This window comes from Coccinella septempunctata, chromosome 3 (assembly GCF_907165205.1).
Source record: "Coccinella septempunctata chromosome 3, icCocSept1.1, whole genome shotgun sequence".
In the NCBI taxonomy this organism is placed as follows: Eukaryota; Metazoa; Arthropoda; class Insecta; order Coleoptera; family Coccinellidae; genus Coccinella; species Coccinella septempunctata.
The window spans coordinates 20,303,843-20,318,649 of NC_058191.1; the positions used below are offsets into that span (position 1 = coordinate 20,303,843).

Consider the following 14,807-nt stretch of genomic DNA (forward strand, 5'->3'; position numbering starts at 1 on the left):
AAATATAGAACCTACAAAAACTTCGCAGACGGAATCAAATATTCCGTAGCTTGGTTAGTGGGCACTTTCACCTCCGCTTTCTCTTTTACGGCACTGTGACACTTCGACTTTCTCGTCCGCTTTCTCTTTTATAGCACTAGGAGCACTGTAGCACGTCTTCTCCTGTCAAGTGAATGACTCGGAATGTACTTCTCGTTATAGGGGCTGAATATAACTTATCCCTCAAAGGCTGCCAACCTTCGAAGGATTGTGGCGACTCGGGTACGCGGGGGCGTCAATCCCCGATGATCTTGCGACCACCCTGCGTATTATATATATTATATATATATATATATATATATATATATATATATATATATATATATATATATATATATATATATATATATATATATATATATATATATTATATATATATATATATATGTAAAGAAAATGTATTCCTTTATTTTGATTGTTATGACTTGAGTCAGTTTTGTTCTGTGATTTTTATCATCTCGTTCTATTCCCTGTCGTAAGAGATTGATGACATATTGTAATTATAAGCATTAAATGTCGTTTCTCTTTTACAGGTAAGATTTTGTACATAATGTTTATATCAAATGAATTATGTAAATAATAAAAACAAAAATCTCTTTTACAGAGAAACTCAGTTGTGCTTTTAATCAACACTCATCCTGAAATAGTCTTATAAAACGACATTTCTTGACAAATTGAAGACGAAGATGTCTAAACTAAGGTTCACCTTTGAAGTAAAACCCTCTCAAGATGGAAAATCAAATCACATTGCCGTAACTTCTATCAACACTGAAGATGGCAGAATATTTTTGATACCAGAAGATTTTCAAGTGGCATTCTTCCATAAAGAAATCTGTGCTACAAAGAATTTTACAATAATCAAGAATACCTTAAAACGAAGACATCAATACAGGAATGTTTGGATAGCCTTAACAGAAGATATTAAAAAAACCTACTTCGATGAAGACGGTAACATGGTTTTCATGGATATGTACTTAGATGAAGCAAATCAACAAATAAGCAATTGTTCATCTAACACTACCCAAATATTGGATGAAAGCAATCCTATGGTCAAAATCTTGGAAAAACTGGTGAAAAATCAAGAGAAACAGAAGAAACAGAATGTGAGGCAAGCAGCCGAGAGATTTGTTCTTGAAAAATATGATGGTAGAACTACAGATTCATATCAATGGCTTGAAGTTTTTGAAAAAGAATGCGATAGATTTGAAATAACTGATGATAGGGAAAAAATTGAGATATTCAGATTGTTTCTGGAGAAATCATGTGTGGACTGGTATAATTCCATGATGATAAAACTAACATTTGATTCTGAATGGTCAGATTGGAGGAAAAATTTTTGCCAAACTTACGCTAACAAGGGCTGGTCTGCTAGTAGGTATGCGATATTTTTTAAATACCAAACTGGCTCTCTACTGGAATATGCTGTGAAAAAAGAAAAACTAATACTAGAGGTAAGAAAAAAAGTTGACCAGGGAACTCTAATAGACTTAATCGCTGCTGGCCTGCCCAATTTCATTGTGGATAGGATTAACAGAGAGGAAATTTTGGAAACACAAGATTTGTTCAATGAAATTGGGAGGTTAGAACATCTTGTCAAGAATAGAACATTGAAACAAAAATCTGATGCAAAACCAAACCCAGAAAAGAAACATAAATGTAGCATTTGTGAGAAACTGAAAAAGGGAGTTCGTTATCATTTAGAATCTTCTTGTTGGTTCAATGAAAAGGACAAACGATCAAATCAAAAAAATCAAATCAAAATTGTTAATAACTCAGAAATAGAATGCGAACTTCAAGATGAGGATCCAAAAAACTTGTAGTGCCGCCATTGATCAAAGTGAAATTAGTATTGAATAAAAACGTTAACATATTTGGTGTCTACGATTCCGGTTCGAATGTGTCTCTTATCAACTCTAGATTGTTGAAAGTGGTTAATAAAAATAAACGTTATTTCAATAAAACTAATTTGAAAACGATTAATGGCGTTAAACAAGCAAGTGGTATGGTATCACTTAATGTGAAAATTTTTGATATGGAAAAGAAAATGAATATTTTCGTTATAGATAAAACAAACTTCGATTATGATTTTCTGATTGGTTTAGATTGTATAAAAAGTTTCTGTTTAACACAAAATGAAAATTTAGAAATTAATCAAAGAAATCCAATAAGACATGTTACCATTTCTAAAGAAATAATGAATGAAAAATATGAAGAACACGGTTCTTCAAAAGCTGTTGAAAGTAAAATTGATATGAATGGAGGTGAATATTTGATCAATTTCAATGAGAACATCGAGACAAAACATTTCGAAATTCATGTCAATCACCTGAACTATGATCAGCAATCAATAATAGATGAACTGATACAACAAAATTTATCTGTTTTTGCTAAAGACAAGTACGATGTGGGCACGGTATCGGGTTATGAAGCACATATTGATCTACTTGAAGAAAAATATTGCAGTAAGAGGCCATATCGCTGTACAATCGAAGATAGGAAAGAAATTGAACAGCAAATCGCCAAGTTGCTGGACAAAAAACTCATAGAAGAATCGTATAGTCCTTTCGCAGCTCCAGTAACATTAGCATTAAAAAGGGACGAAAACAAAAGATCAAGACTGTGTATAGACTTTCGAGACCTAAATAAAATAGTAGTTCCTCAGTCTCAACCATTCCCGCTAATCGAAGATCTAACTGAAAAAACGAGAGATTGTAAGTTTTTCTCATCGCTTGACATAAATTCGGCCTTTTGGTCTATACCGCTAAGGGTCACAGACAGACCAAAGACGGCTTTTGTTACTCAAGAGGGCCATTTTCAATGGACATGTTTACCGTTTGGTCTGAAAACGTCGCCAGCGATATTCCAAAGAATAATGGGCAATATAATAAGAAAACACAAACTTTCCGGATTTACTGTGTGCTACATTGATGATATTTTGATCTTCTCAAAAACATTCTCAGAACATATCGATCATTTGACACAATTGTTTCAAGCAATCAAAACAGAAGGATTCAGGTTAAAATTTGTAAAATGTAGATTTGCAGTTGATTCTGTAAAATATCTAGGTCATATAATTGAGAACAATTCTGTAAAGCCATTAAAAGACAATTTAACCTCAATAAGAAACTTTCCAGTGCCCAAGACTCAAAAAAATGTTAGACAATTTTTAGGTAAAATAAATTTTTATCACAAGTATGTACCAAACACAGCTATAACGCTAGATCCTTTACACAATCTCCTCAGGAAGGGAAAACCTTTTATTTGGACAAAAGAATGTCAAGAGTCATTCGATAAATTGAAGGATTTACTATGTACCCAGCCAGTATTAACAATTTTTGACCCAAGTCTCCCCATATACATATATACAGATGCAAGTTTACTGGGAGTAGGTGGAGTACTTAAGCAACCACAGGAAAATGGAGAAGAAAAACCAGTGGCATACTTTTCGAAAAAACTCAATGAGGTGCAAAAAAAAAAGAAGGCAATTTACTTAGAATGCTTGACCATTAAAGAATGTGTAAAATATTGGCAACATAAATTGATAGGAAGGAAGTTCACAGTTTTTTCGGACCATAAACCTTTGGAAAATATGAATTTGAAATCAAGGACTGACGAGGAACTTGGAGACCTTGCGTACTACCTATCACAATATGACTTTGATATCAAATATTCTCCTGGTAAAAATAATACTGAAGCTGACTGTCTCAGCAGAAATCCTGTTTTGGAAGCAGATGACAATATGGAAGAACAATTAAAAGTTGTGAATTTGATAAAACTAGAGGATATCTTGGAAGATCAAAAAAAAAACCCATATGTGCAAAGGAAAAAACCACAATTAATAACTAAACACAATGTTCACTATAAAAAAATTCGAAAAAAGGAGAAAATCATATTGTCAGAAAATTTCTGTAGGAAATTTATGGAAAATATGCATAAGACTTTATGTCATATAGGAATAAAACAGATGCAAAAAATGATTGGACCATATTATACGGCAAAAAATTTAACGGAAAATATAAAATCTGTATGCAAAAATTGCAAGATATGCATCAAAAATAAAACAAGAGGTCAAAAAAAGTTTGGATTATTGTCTCATTTAGGGCCAGCCACAAAACCATTCGAAATCATGTCGATCGATACAATCGGAGGTTTTGGAGGATCTCGATCAACGAAAAAATACATGCATTTACTAGTTGATCACTTCACCAGATTTGCCTATATCCTTACTTCAAAAACCCAACACGCAAACGATTTCATTAAATTGGTGAATAACATTGGAGATGCGGAAAAAATTGGAACTGTGCTCACAGATCAATATCCAGGCATTAATTCAAAGGAATTCAAGGAATTTTTGAATAAAAAACGCATAAATTTGATATTCACTGCTGTGAATTCACCCTTTTCTAATGGTTTGAATGAGAGATTGAATCAAACCTTAATAAATAAAATCAGGTGTAAAATTAATGAAGATGAGAAAAAGAAAGCTTGGACATCTGTTGCTCAGGAATGTGTACAAAAATATAATGACACAGTGCATACAGTCACACAGTACCCACCATCGTATTTGTTGAATGGTACAGATGCCACTGTTTTGCCTAAGGAATTAAAAGAGAAAATTTCTGAGCAAACTTTAACTGAAGATAGAAAAATTTCATTAAAAAACACATTAAAAAATCATGAATATAACGAGAAAATCTATAATAAAGGCCGTGAACATCTTGAACTCAATGTTGATGACATGGTGTTTGTTGAAAATGGAAACAGATTAAATAGGAAGAAACTTGACGAACTGAGAATTGGACCATATGAGATTGTCGAAAAACTATCGCCTTCGATTTATAGGGTTAATACCGGTCACAGGAAATCCGAGTCAAACCTTTTTCATATATCCAAACTAATCCCTGCACGAAAAAATAAAAACTAGAAAAGAAGCCGCATGAATAATATGTTGTGAATAATTTCTTCCCCATGGGGGGTGATGTAAAGAAAATGTATTCCTTTATTTTGATTGTTATGACTTGAGTCAGTTTTGTTCTGTGATTTTTATCATCTCGTTCTATTCCCTGTCGTAAGAGATTGATGACATATTGTAATTATAAGCATTAAATGTCGTTTCTCTTTTACAGGTAAGATTTTGTACATAATGTTTATATCAAATGAATTATGTAAATAATAAAAACAAAAATCTCTTTTACAGAGAAACTCAGTTGTGCTTTTAATCAACACTCATCCTGAAATAGTCTTATATATATATATATATATATATATATATATATATATATATACATATATATATATATATATATATATATATATATATATATATATATATATATATATATATATACATATATTTATCCAGCATACTATGTTGCGTCCATACATTGTCTTTGGGCCATACACTATTGCGTCCTGAATAATACTGCGTCCGTATACCGGACGCAGCATTGTTTTTCAAAGTTTTCTCTGGTATTTCGAGGGATTCAATGACAGGGGTGGTCGCAAATCAAGAAGGACGTCGAGAACTATCTTTGGAACAACTATAGATTTCATTCATCTATTGATAAAAGAGTTATTCTATGTTGAAAAACATATCTCCAGACGCAGTAAAGTGCTTCTCATGAAACCTAAAGTATATTTTTAGTTCACGCAAATTCCGCTTCGGGGGCGCTTCAAATGATGAAAACTGATATACAGTCAATATACATCTTTCACACGACGCATAATGTTGCGTCCTAAATCTGGCAACTGTGTATACAAGTAAACCAAGTTGTATTTGCACAACTGAAATGATTTAGCTTCCTAGGCTCCAAGGTCATCCCGAAAGTCTGTTAGGTGAAGAATTGGATTCTGTCTCTAGAGCAATAGCAGCTACGATTGAAGTGCCCTTATGGTGTTCTTTTAACTGATATTGTCATTATTATTTTTTCGAATGAAAAACAATTATAACTCGCCTGAATTTTATTCCACTTCAATTAGAAATCAAACGATAACACTTTCCAGAGAATTATCGGATTTATAAATTGACATGAAAGGTATCGCTTTATCCGCTTATGCTTATGTCATCTCATTTCACTTGTGAATTAAAATTTTTTTATTCCACTGGATGAATAAACGTCAACTTCCCTTGTTGCTAGAGGCAAGTGTATTTGCCTCTTCATTTCCTTTAGTTCCCGAGGGACCAGGAACCTAGCTATAGAGTCATACGGTCATACAAAGCAGTTTTTGTTGATCGGTCGTCCTGTAGACCATCTGGCATTTGTGAATTGGTGTATTCTCCAGATTCTATGTTCTTATGTAGTTATCTACTACTTTCTTCCTCGTCTTCAATAGAAATTAATTGTTCTTGAAGATTGTGGGTCCCCATTTTGGTGTGAAGGAAGCTTTTGTCCTTCTCCATTTTCTGTGTATATGACACATTCAAAGCAGCTTCTGGTTATCTGGGAAGATGAAGACGAATCTCTTCTAGCATTTTTCTTTACACTTCTGGTGATCTATATAGATTGAAGGTGTTCATTGCCCACTCCAAACATCGTCTTTTAAATATCCCAATCTTCCTTACGAGGATACTTGGTCTATATTGCTGTATCGATTCTAGTTATGGGTTTACTACCTGTGGAGGTTGTTTTGGGAAAACTGAAAGATCGTTCCTGTTCTCCTTCGGTGAATTATCCGTCTGGCTTATTGAGCGATATTGCGGGGTTGATTACTCCTTTTGCCATGACCTTTTGTATTCTGAGTGCTGTGGGATTAGAAGTGGCATTGCCACAAAAATTAAAAAGTTCTACAAATTATGTAAACTCTTGTATATATAATTATATTTTTTACGATGAAAATTCCGTTTTTAAAAACACAAACTTTATTTTGGAAATTTACAACAGTGACTAGAGACTACTCTATGTAATGAGACAAGCAAAGTAACTGATTGACTTCTGAATTAATTCTCCTCTTGCATCCTGAATGAATTGATATTTATAACAATGGGTTATCTTAAAAGAGATAAGGATGCAGGTGCACTATTGCGTAATATTAACATTGTATGGCTATATGTAGATTCAAATAGGAAACAAACAAAAGTCTAATTTAAGTTAATAAGGGTTAGGATTATGTAATTCCTCCCCACCTTGGATAAAGGTATCTCCCAAAGGAGTAGCTTTACAATTAAAATGATTATTAAAATATTTAAAAGCTGAAAATGCAATTATTGCTAAAATTATCAATATTAAAATTATTAAAAATGTATGATTATTATTTTGGAAGTTCCATCCTTCCAACTCTTCTAAATGGATATCTGGGATTTCTTCATCCTCTGTAGCATCATCTTCTCTCTTGGAGTATTTGTGTTTGGATACCATCTTGGGTAAAACGATGAATTTTTCTTCACTAATAACTGCAGTTGGGGAAATTTCTTTTTGACCATTACTGACGACACAACTTGTGCGTATAATAGCGATTGGAGGAACAAAATGCCATTTTGTTTGATGAGGGCAATCTTCTTTAATTTTTGTGTTTTCCACGGAGAGGATATTTCCATCTTCTAATAATTTGAGGTTTGACGTAGGAACCATTTTTCTTCTTGTACAATTTTCGAAGTGGGTTTTCAAAATATTTTCCATACATATTGGAGGCTTGGATAATGAGTCTTGATCGCAGAGGAAATCATCTTCGACTGGATGACATTCACTTGTTGACCATTTTAATGTCTCTTCTTGTGAGAGCAAATAAGGATAGGTAAAAGGAAGGGTAAGATTGTTTTGAGGCAAATAGTAAAATTTATGTAAATCAAAACTATCTTCATAAATTGTTGGAATTGATATCAGAAAAAGTAAGATCTTGTCTTTGAAAATAACTTTTGTATGACACAATTGATAGTAATCTTTTATGTGATGCATTGGAATAATAGTGACATTTTTGACTAATTCTACGAATTTTGTGTACGGTAGAATAGATTCATGTAAGAGATGTAATCTGGCAAAACTAACTGCCGTTTGAATTTCGTCTAATGTATTCTTAATATCTTTGAGTTCAAATGTCATGAGATGCATTTGTTGAACATCCCTCAATGCTGGTACAATTTGCAATAATTTAAGATTATCATTTAATTTTTTAAATTTCTCATTATATTTATCCTTAAGGTCATTTACAATAGTCGCGATCTGTTTTTGATTCCTCATGAGTGTCTTCTCATTTTTCTCTATGCTATTAAAATAAGTTCTATAAAGTTCTTCATCATCAGAATCTAATGTTCCAAATAGTATTTTAGAAATCTTGCCACCAAGGTTAATTAATCCTCTCTTAATTCTAGTTTTTTCATTTAAAAGTTCCTCGAATGTATTAGTATTAATTTCATTAGAATGTAATAAATACTCGTAATTAGCTGTAGCTGCAAAACCCAACTGTTGATGCTTCAATGCTTCAATTTCTACTTGATATTTAAAAATTATATCTTGTATCTTTTTTAAATCAATAAAATAGGCAAAATATTATTTTCTATTGGAATTATTTCAAAGGGATTGATCAAAATTATCATTTCGCATAATATAAGAAGGAAGCTCGTTTTCAGGAGCATTATGTCTGAAACAAAATAAACTATTTTTTCTTTCGTTGTTTAAGAATTCTTTTATGATAAATATGCTTATTCTTTTTATCTTGAATTCGATGTGAATCAATTTCTCGAGCATCTATCTTTTTAAATACCGGATCTAGTTTTCTTGTAATAGGATTTTTAATATAAGTGGGATTATCATTTAATGGATGGTCTTCTTCAGCGGACCTTTTCTGATTAATGTTTTCCAAACGATTAATACTTTTATGCTTTCTTTTTTCTAATTCTTTCGAAATATCATTGAGATTTTCCACATAATTTTCAACATAATCTTGTATTTGTTCATTATGAGTTTTTTCAATGGGTAATGAGTAATTTAAATCTGCCTTGATTATTTGCATTGGAGTCATTTCTAGACTCGAATGATTAGAATTATTATAACTTAATAAAGCAAGAGCTAATTTATTTTGAAAAGTAGAATTTTTATCATCAATAGTACGTAATTGCTCAATTAGTGTTGAATGAAATCTTTCCACAATTGCATTAGAATTTGGATTGTAATTTGTGATATAATGAATTTCGATTTTATGTACTTTACAAAAATCTTGAACGACACTATTTTTAAATTCTAAGCCGTTGTCACACGTGATTTTAGAGGGTACACCATAATGACTAAAATACATTATTAATTTATCAATTATTTCCGTTCCTGTTTTCTGAATTAAAGGATAACATTGTCCTAATCTTGAAAATGAATCTACTATGCTTAAACAATATGTTTGACCAAATCTTATGGTATCACAGTAAACATGTGTAAAGGGTTTTGATCCTATAGGGTTAGGTTTGAATTGAAGTTGTATAGGAGTTCTTTCGTATTTACTCTTTTGACATATTTCGCATGAGTTAATATAATTTCGTACATCTTTATTCATATTAGGCCAATAATATTTTCGTCTTAAACTAATTAAATTTTCGCTTACACCACGATGTCTAGTTTTAGTTTCATGATATTGTTGGATTCGTAAAATTTGTTCTTCTTTATCTTCAACATCTTCAACAAATATTTTAGAAATTTTAAATTTAATAGTTTTATAATCAAATTTATCTTGTAGGATTCTAATAAGGGATTCTTCTAACTCTTCGGATTGAAAATATATCGTGTAAGGTTTTTCAGGACGAACATATTCTTTAATGAATTTAAATAAATCATTATCAATTGAATTTATCGAAACGCGAAATCTTATTTTATCTCCAAATAACTTCGTTGCAAAGGATATGCATTTAAACATCGTTCCGTATATGGTAACTCTAAAATTGGATTTTCTACGTTACTATGGACAGTAAAATCATCATTTTCATCATTATTATCTTGATTCAAATCATCTTCAATATTATCTTCATTATTATCATCATTATTATCATCATTATTATAATTTTCATTTAAGTGAGTTCCTTCATTATTATCATTATTAATATTCTGATTGGGATTATTAGTATTTTTATCATGAGCATTCAAGAGCTCTAAACATTCATCTAATTCCTCTTCAGTAACTTGATTAATCATTGACGCTAATTCGTCTTCATCTACTTCTTCATAAGTAGCTTCTTTAATCAATTTCATAAATTCTTCATATTCAATACCATTAAAATCAATATTTTTATTATTTATTTCCTTTTTCTTTTTACTTCGAATATTATATATCATTATGTTTATATTTGAATGCATAAAAATGAATTGTATCATTTTGAATATTATAGACCATTCCAATTGGTCTAGACCACACGCAATTCGTGGTAACGCTAAATATTTCTCATTATTATTTTCACATAATTTCCGTAAATCTATTAACGCTTCAAAAACTGTTTCATACTTCGGTTTTTCATAATAAAATTCTTTCGTAATTAAATAGTAAATATTTCTATTATCTCGGTTAATAAAAGCAACTTCTCCTGTTGACTTATTTTGCGATTTTAATTCATCGATTCCTTCATATTTTTGTTTAAACGTTAAAGCAATACCTTTATTCATATAAAAATCTTTTGATACACAATGGGCTAACGCGTATTTCTTAGGGGCTTTAAATAAATTACCTTCTTTTTCTAGAACATTAAAATTTTCTTCAATTTCTTTTTTATCGTAAAGTTTCAAAAATTCTTCGTAATTCAAATGATCAGTTGAATTCAAAACAATTCTACTAAGGGCATCGGCATTATTATTCGAACCTTTTTTATATTTGATTTCATAATCATATTCTTCTAATTTAATACGCCATCGCATTAAGCGTGAATTTGGTTCCTTTAAAGAAAATAACCATGTCAAAGGTTTATGATCCGTGTATATCGTAAATTTTCTTCCGTATAGATAGGGTCTAAAATGCTTACATGACCAAACTATTGCGAGGAGTTCTTTTTCAATTGTACTATATCTCGTTTCTGCAGGGTTCAATGTTCTACTTGCATAAGCTATTGGTAGGTCATTCGGAGGATTACCTTGAGATAAAATACTTCCAATTGCAAAACCTGATGCGTCGGTACTTATCACAAAGGGCTCATTGAAATTTGGATATCGCAATATAGGGTGATTCAATAAATTTCTTTTGCATACTTCAAAGGCTTCAATATATTTCGGATCTATAACATTAATTTTTGCGTCTTTTTTCAAACATGCCGTTAATGGTTTCGTAATTTTCGCGAAATTAGGAATGAATTTTCTATAATAACCAACTAAACCAAGAAATGACTTAATTTCTTTTTGTGTTTTAGGAATAGGGAAATGCTTAACCGCTTTCAATTTATTTGGATTAGGTTCAATTCCTTCAGGGGTAATAATATGTCCTAAAAATTCAATTTCATTTTTGAAAAAGTGACATTTGTCTAATTGTATTTTCAAATTATCTTTCTTTAAAGCTTCAAGAATAGTATGAATGTCAGCTAAGTGTTGTTCGGGTGTATCAGAAAATATAATAACATCATCCATGTAAATATAGCAAATTTTTCCAATATATTTTTTCAAAACGTCATTCATTAATCGCTGAAAAGATGCCGGAGCATTTTTTAAACCGAAAGGCATTCTTAGAAATTCGTAGTGACCATCTTCAACAGTAAAAGCTGTTTTTTCAATTGAATCTTCATCAACTTCTATTTGATGAAATCCGGACGCTAAATCAAGCACGGTAAAATATTTTTTATTTCCTAATTTGTCCAATATGTTTTCAATTTGTGGTAGAGGATATTTATCATCAATTGTTTTATCGTTTAATTTTCTATAATCAATTGCCATTCGCCATTTTGTTTTACCTGATAAGTCTTGTTTCTTTGGAACAATAACAACTGGAAAAGACCATGGGGAAATACTCGGTCGAATAATCTTTTTATCTAACATGTCTTTAATTTGACTTTTCACTTCTTCGCGATGAATTTCAGGATATCTATAAATTTTACAATGAACAGGAACATCGTCAGTCGTACGAATTTTATGTTTTACTCTGTTTGAAAAATTAAGGGGTTGACCAGGGAGTTGAAGTACTTCTTCATTTGTTTGAAGTATTTTCATTAATTGACTATTTAATTTCGGTTCTAAATGACTTAAATCGATTGGAATCTCCGTTTGATTCTGACAAACTTGTTGGTAGTGAAAAGGTATTTGACAATTATCATTAAAAATAATTTGATTTTTGAAATCTAAGTTAAGTCCATATTTATTCAAGAAATCTGCACCAATTAAACCATCATAATTTTTATGAAATTTATACAAAATAAAAGGATGAAAATCATCTGTTCTAAATTCTGAAAATAATGGTAGTAAAACTTTTTCATCAGAAGTTTGCTTTCTAAAACAAGCAGTTAATGTAGTCGATTCTTTGAAAATATTTTTAGGGAAATTATTGTACGCAAATTTTGGATCTATCAAACAAACTGAACATCCGCTGTTGTTTCAACCAAAGAAACAACATTTTTTGGTCCTTCGAGCCGGAAGAGAAATTGGAAGCAATGTACAAAGAATTCATGTGGGAATATATCGAACTAAAACACATGACTCCAGCAAATCAGACGACCAGCACAAGATACTACATTCCGCATCAAGCAGTAATAAAAGAGGACAAAGAAACAACATTTTTTGGTCCTTCGAGCCGGATCGAGAGAAAGGATTTACGACCCTAATCTCGATCAAAACATCAACGCCTGTGGGGAAGTCTTCCAGAGCCAAATCCAGCGCCAGCAGAAGCCCTCCAGAGCCAGCACCAGCATCCGTGAAGAAGCCATCCAGCGCCAAATCCGAGCCCGTGAACTAGCCTTCCGGATCAAAAATTCAAAAAAACCAGGGAACACACCGAGTCCACTGGAAAAAATGAGAGCTAAGGATTTACGACCCTAATCTCAATCAAATCATCAACGCCTGTGGGGAAGTCTTCCAGAGCCAAATCCAGCGCCTGCAGAAGCCCTCCAGAGCCAACAACAGCATCCGTGAAGAAGCCATCCAGCGCCAAATCCGAGCCCGTGAACTAGCCTTCCGGATCAAAAATTCAAAAAAGCCAGGGAACACACCGAGTCCACTGGAAAAAATAAGAGCTAAGGATTTACGACCCTTATCTCAATTAAATCATCAACGCCTGTGGGGAAGTCTTCCAGAGCCAAATCCAGCGCCAGCAGAAGCCCTCCAGAGCCAGCACCAGCATCCGTGAAGAAGCCATCCAGCGCCAAATCCGAGCCCGTGAACAAGCCTTCCGGATCAGAAATTCAAAAAAGCCAGGGAACACACCGAGTCCACTGGAAAAAATAAGAGCTAAGGATTTACGACCCTTATCTCGATCAAATCATCAACGCCTGTGGGGAAGCCTTCCAGAGCCAAATCCAGCGCCAGCAGAAGACCTCCAGAGCCAACAACAGCATCCGTGAAGAAGCCTTCCAGCGCCAACTACGAGCCCGTGAACAAGCCTTCCGGATCAGAAATTCAAAAAAGCCAGGGAACACACCGAGTCCACTGGAAAAAATAAGAGCTAAGGATTTACGACCCTTATCTCGATCAAATCATCAACGCCTGTGGGGAAGCCTTCCAGAGCCAAATCCAGCGCCAGCAGAAGCCCTCCAGAGCCAACAACAGCATCCGTGAAGAAGCCATCCAGCGCCAAATCCGAGCCCGTGAACAAGCCTTCCGGATCAAAAATTCAAAAAAGCCAGGGAACACACCGAGTCCACTGGGAAAAATAAGAGCTAAGGATTTACGACCCTTATCTCGATCAAATCATCAACGCCTGTGGGGAAGCCTTCCAGAGCCAAATCCAGCGCCAGCAGAAGCCCTCCAGAGCCAACACCCGCATCCGCGAAGAAGCCTTCCAGCGCCAACTACGAGCCAGTGAACTAGCCTTCCGGAGAATCAACAAAAAAAAAAAAAAATCTTCAAAGCAGAGATTTCATGAAACCTTCAACCAACATGGAAGAAAAATTGGGAGAACAAATAAAAGCATGCCTCAACTCTCGCCCTCTTATCCCAATCACCGAAAATCCACAAGAATTAGATGTGCTGACGCCTGGACATTTTCTCATAGGAAGATCACTACATTCAATCCCTGAACCAGAGATCAATGAAAAGAATATCACCCTACAAGATAGATGGAGGCTTATACAAAAAATGAAACAAGACTTCTGGAAGAAATGGACATCGGAATATCTCTCCAGATTGCAACAAAGGAGCAAATGGACGGATAAAAAAGAAAACATGAAAATAGGAGATATCGTACTAGTCAAACAGGACAACATTAATCCCAACCATTGGCCCTTGGGAAGAGTGACGCAGTGTCACCCAGGAAACGACGGATTTGTGAGAGTGGCTACGATACGATGCAAAGATGGAAAAGAGATCAGAAGACCTATAACCAAAATCTGTATACTCCCGGTCGAGCAAGAAGAAAGAAGAAACGATAAGACTAACAAAGTCGGACCTTCCTCGAAAAATAAAGAATTCCAGACGAGAGACCAACTCCAGACGTCAGCACCAATTCATGACCATGCCCAATAAAGCACTCGATCGAGTGTCACACGAATTAGAATTAGGAAATTAGGAAATAGGACAATGGAAGTAACAGATTGCCAACACTGGAGCTCCAACATCAAAGCCTGCAGCATTTCGGCCTTGGGAGTAATGTTCGAAATTCGAACATTATTCTAAAAAATAATCAAGTTCAATAATATGGAAAATTCCATCTGAATTATTCACAAAACTGGG

The 14,807-nt window shown here is 33.4% G+C and overlaps 2 protein-coding genes across 2 annotated transcripts; both read left to right on the plus strand.

The window, feature by feature from the left end:
- The first annotated feature begins 542 nt into the window (after positions 1-542).
- LOC123310344 lies at positions 543-1,859 on the plus strand. Its single transcript, XM_044893810.1, has 2 exons — positions 543-572; positions 644-1,859. Exon 2 carries the CDS (start codon positions 726-728, stop codon positions 1,857-1,859), a length of 1,134 nt encoding a protein of 377 aa, XP_044749745.1. The 5' UTR covers positions 543-572; positions 644-725.
- Positions 1,860-13,783: 11,924 nt separating this feature from the next.
- Positions 13,784-14,600, plus strand: LOC123310345. Its single transcript, XM_044893811.1, has 2 exons — positions 13,784-14,039; positions 14,214-14,600. Exons 1-2 carry the CDS (start codon positions 13,998-14,000, stop codon positions 14,598-14,600), a joined length of 429 nt encoding a protein of 142 aa, XP_044749746.1. The 5' UTR covers positions 13,784-13,997.
- The last annotated feature ends 207 nt before the right edge of the window (positions 14,601-14,807 follow it).

Excerpts from the sequence above, each read along its gene's own strand:
- LOC123310344 (XM_044893810.1), top strand. The coding sequence starts at position 726 with ATGTCTAAACTAAGGTTCACCTTTGAAGTAAAACCCTCTCAAGATGGA.
- LOC123310345 (XM_044893811.1), top strand. The coding sequence starts at position 13,998 with ATGAAACCTTCAACCAACATGGAAGAAAAATTGGGAGAACAA. Across the intron at positions 14,040-14,213 it reads AAGAAAAATTGGGAGAACAA|ATGAAACAAGACTTCTGGAA; the intron begins ATAAAAGCATGC and ends CTTATACAAAAA.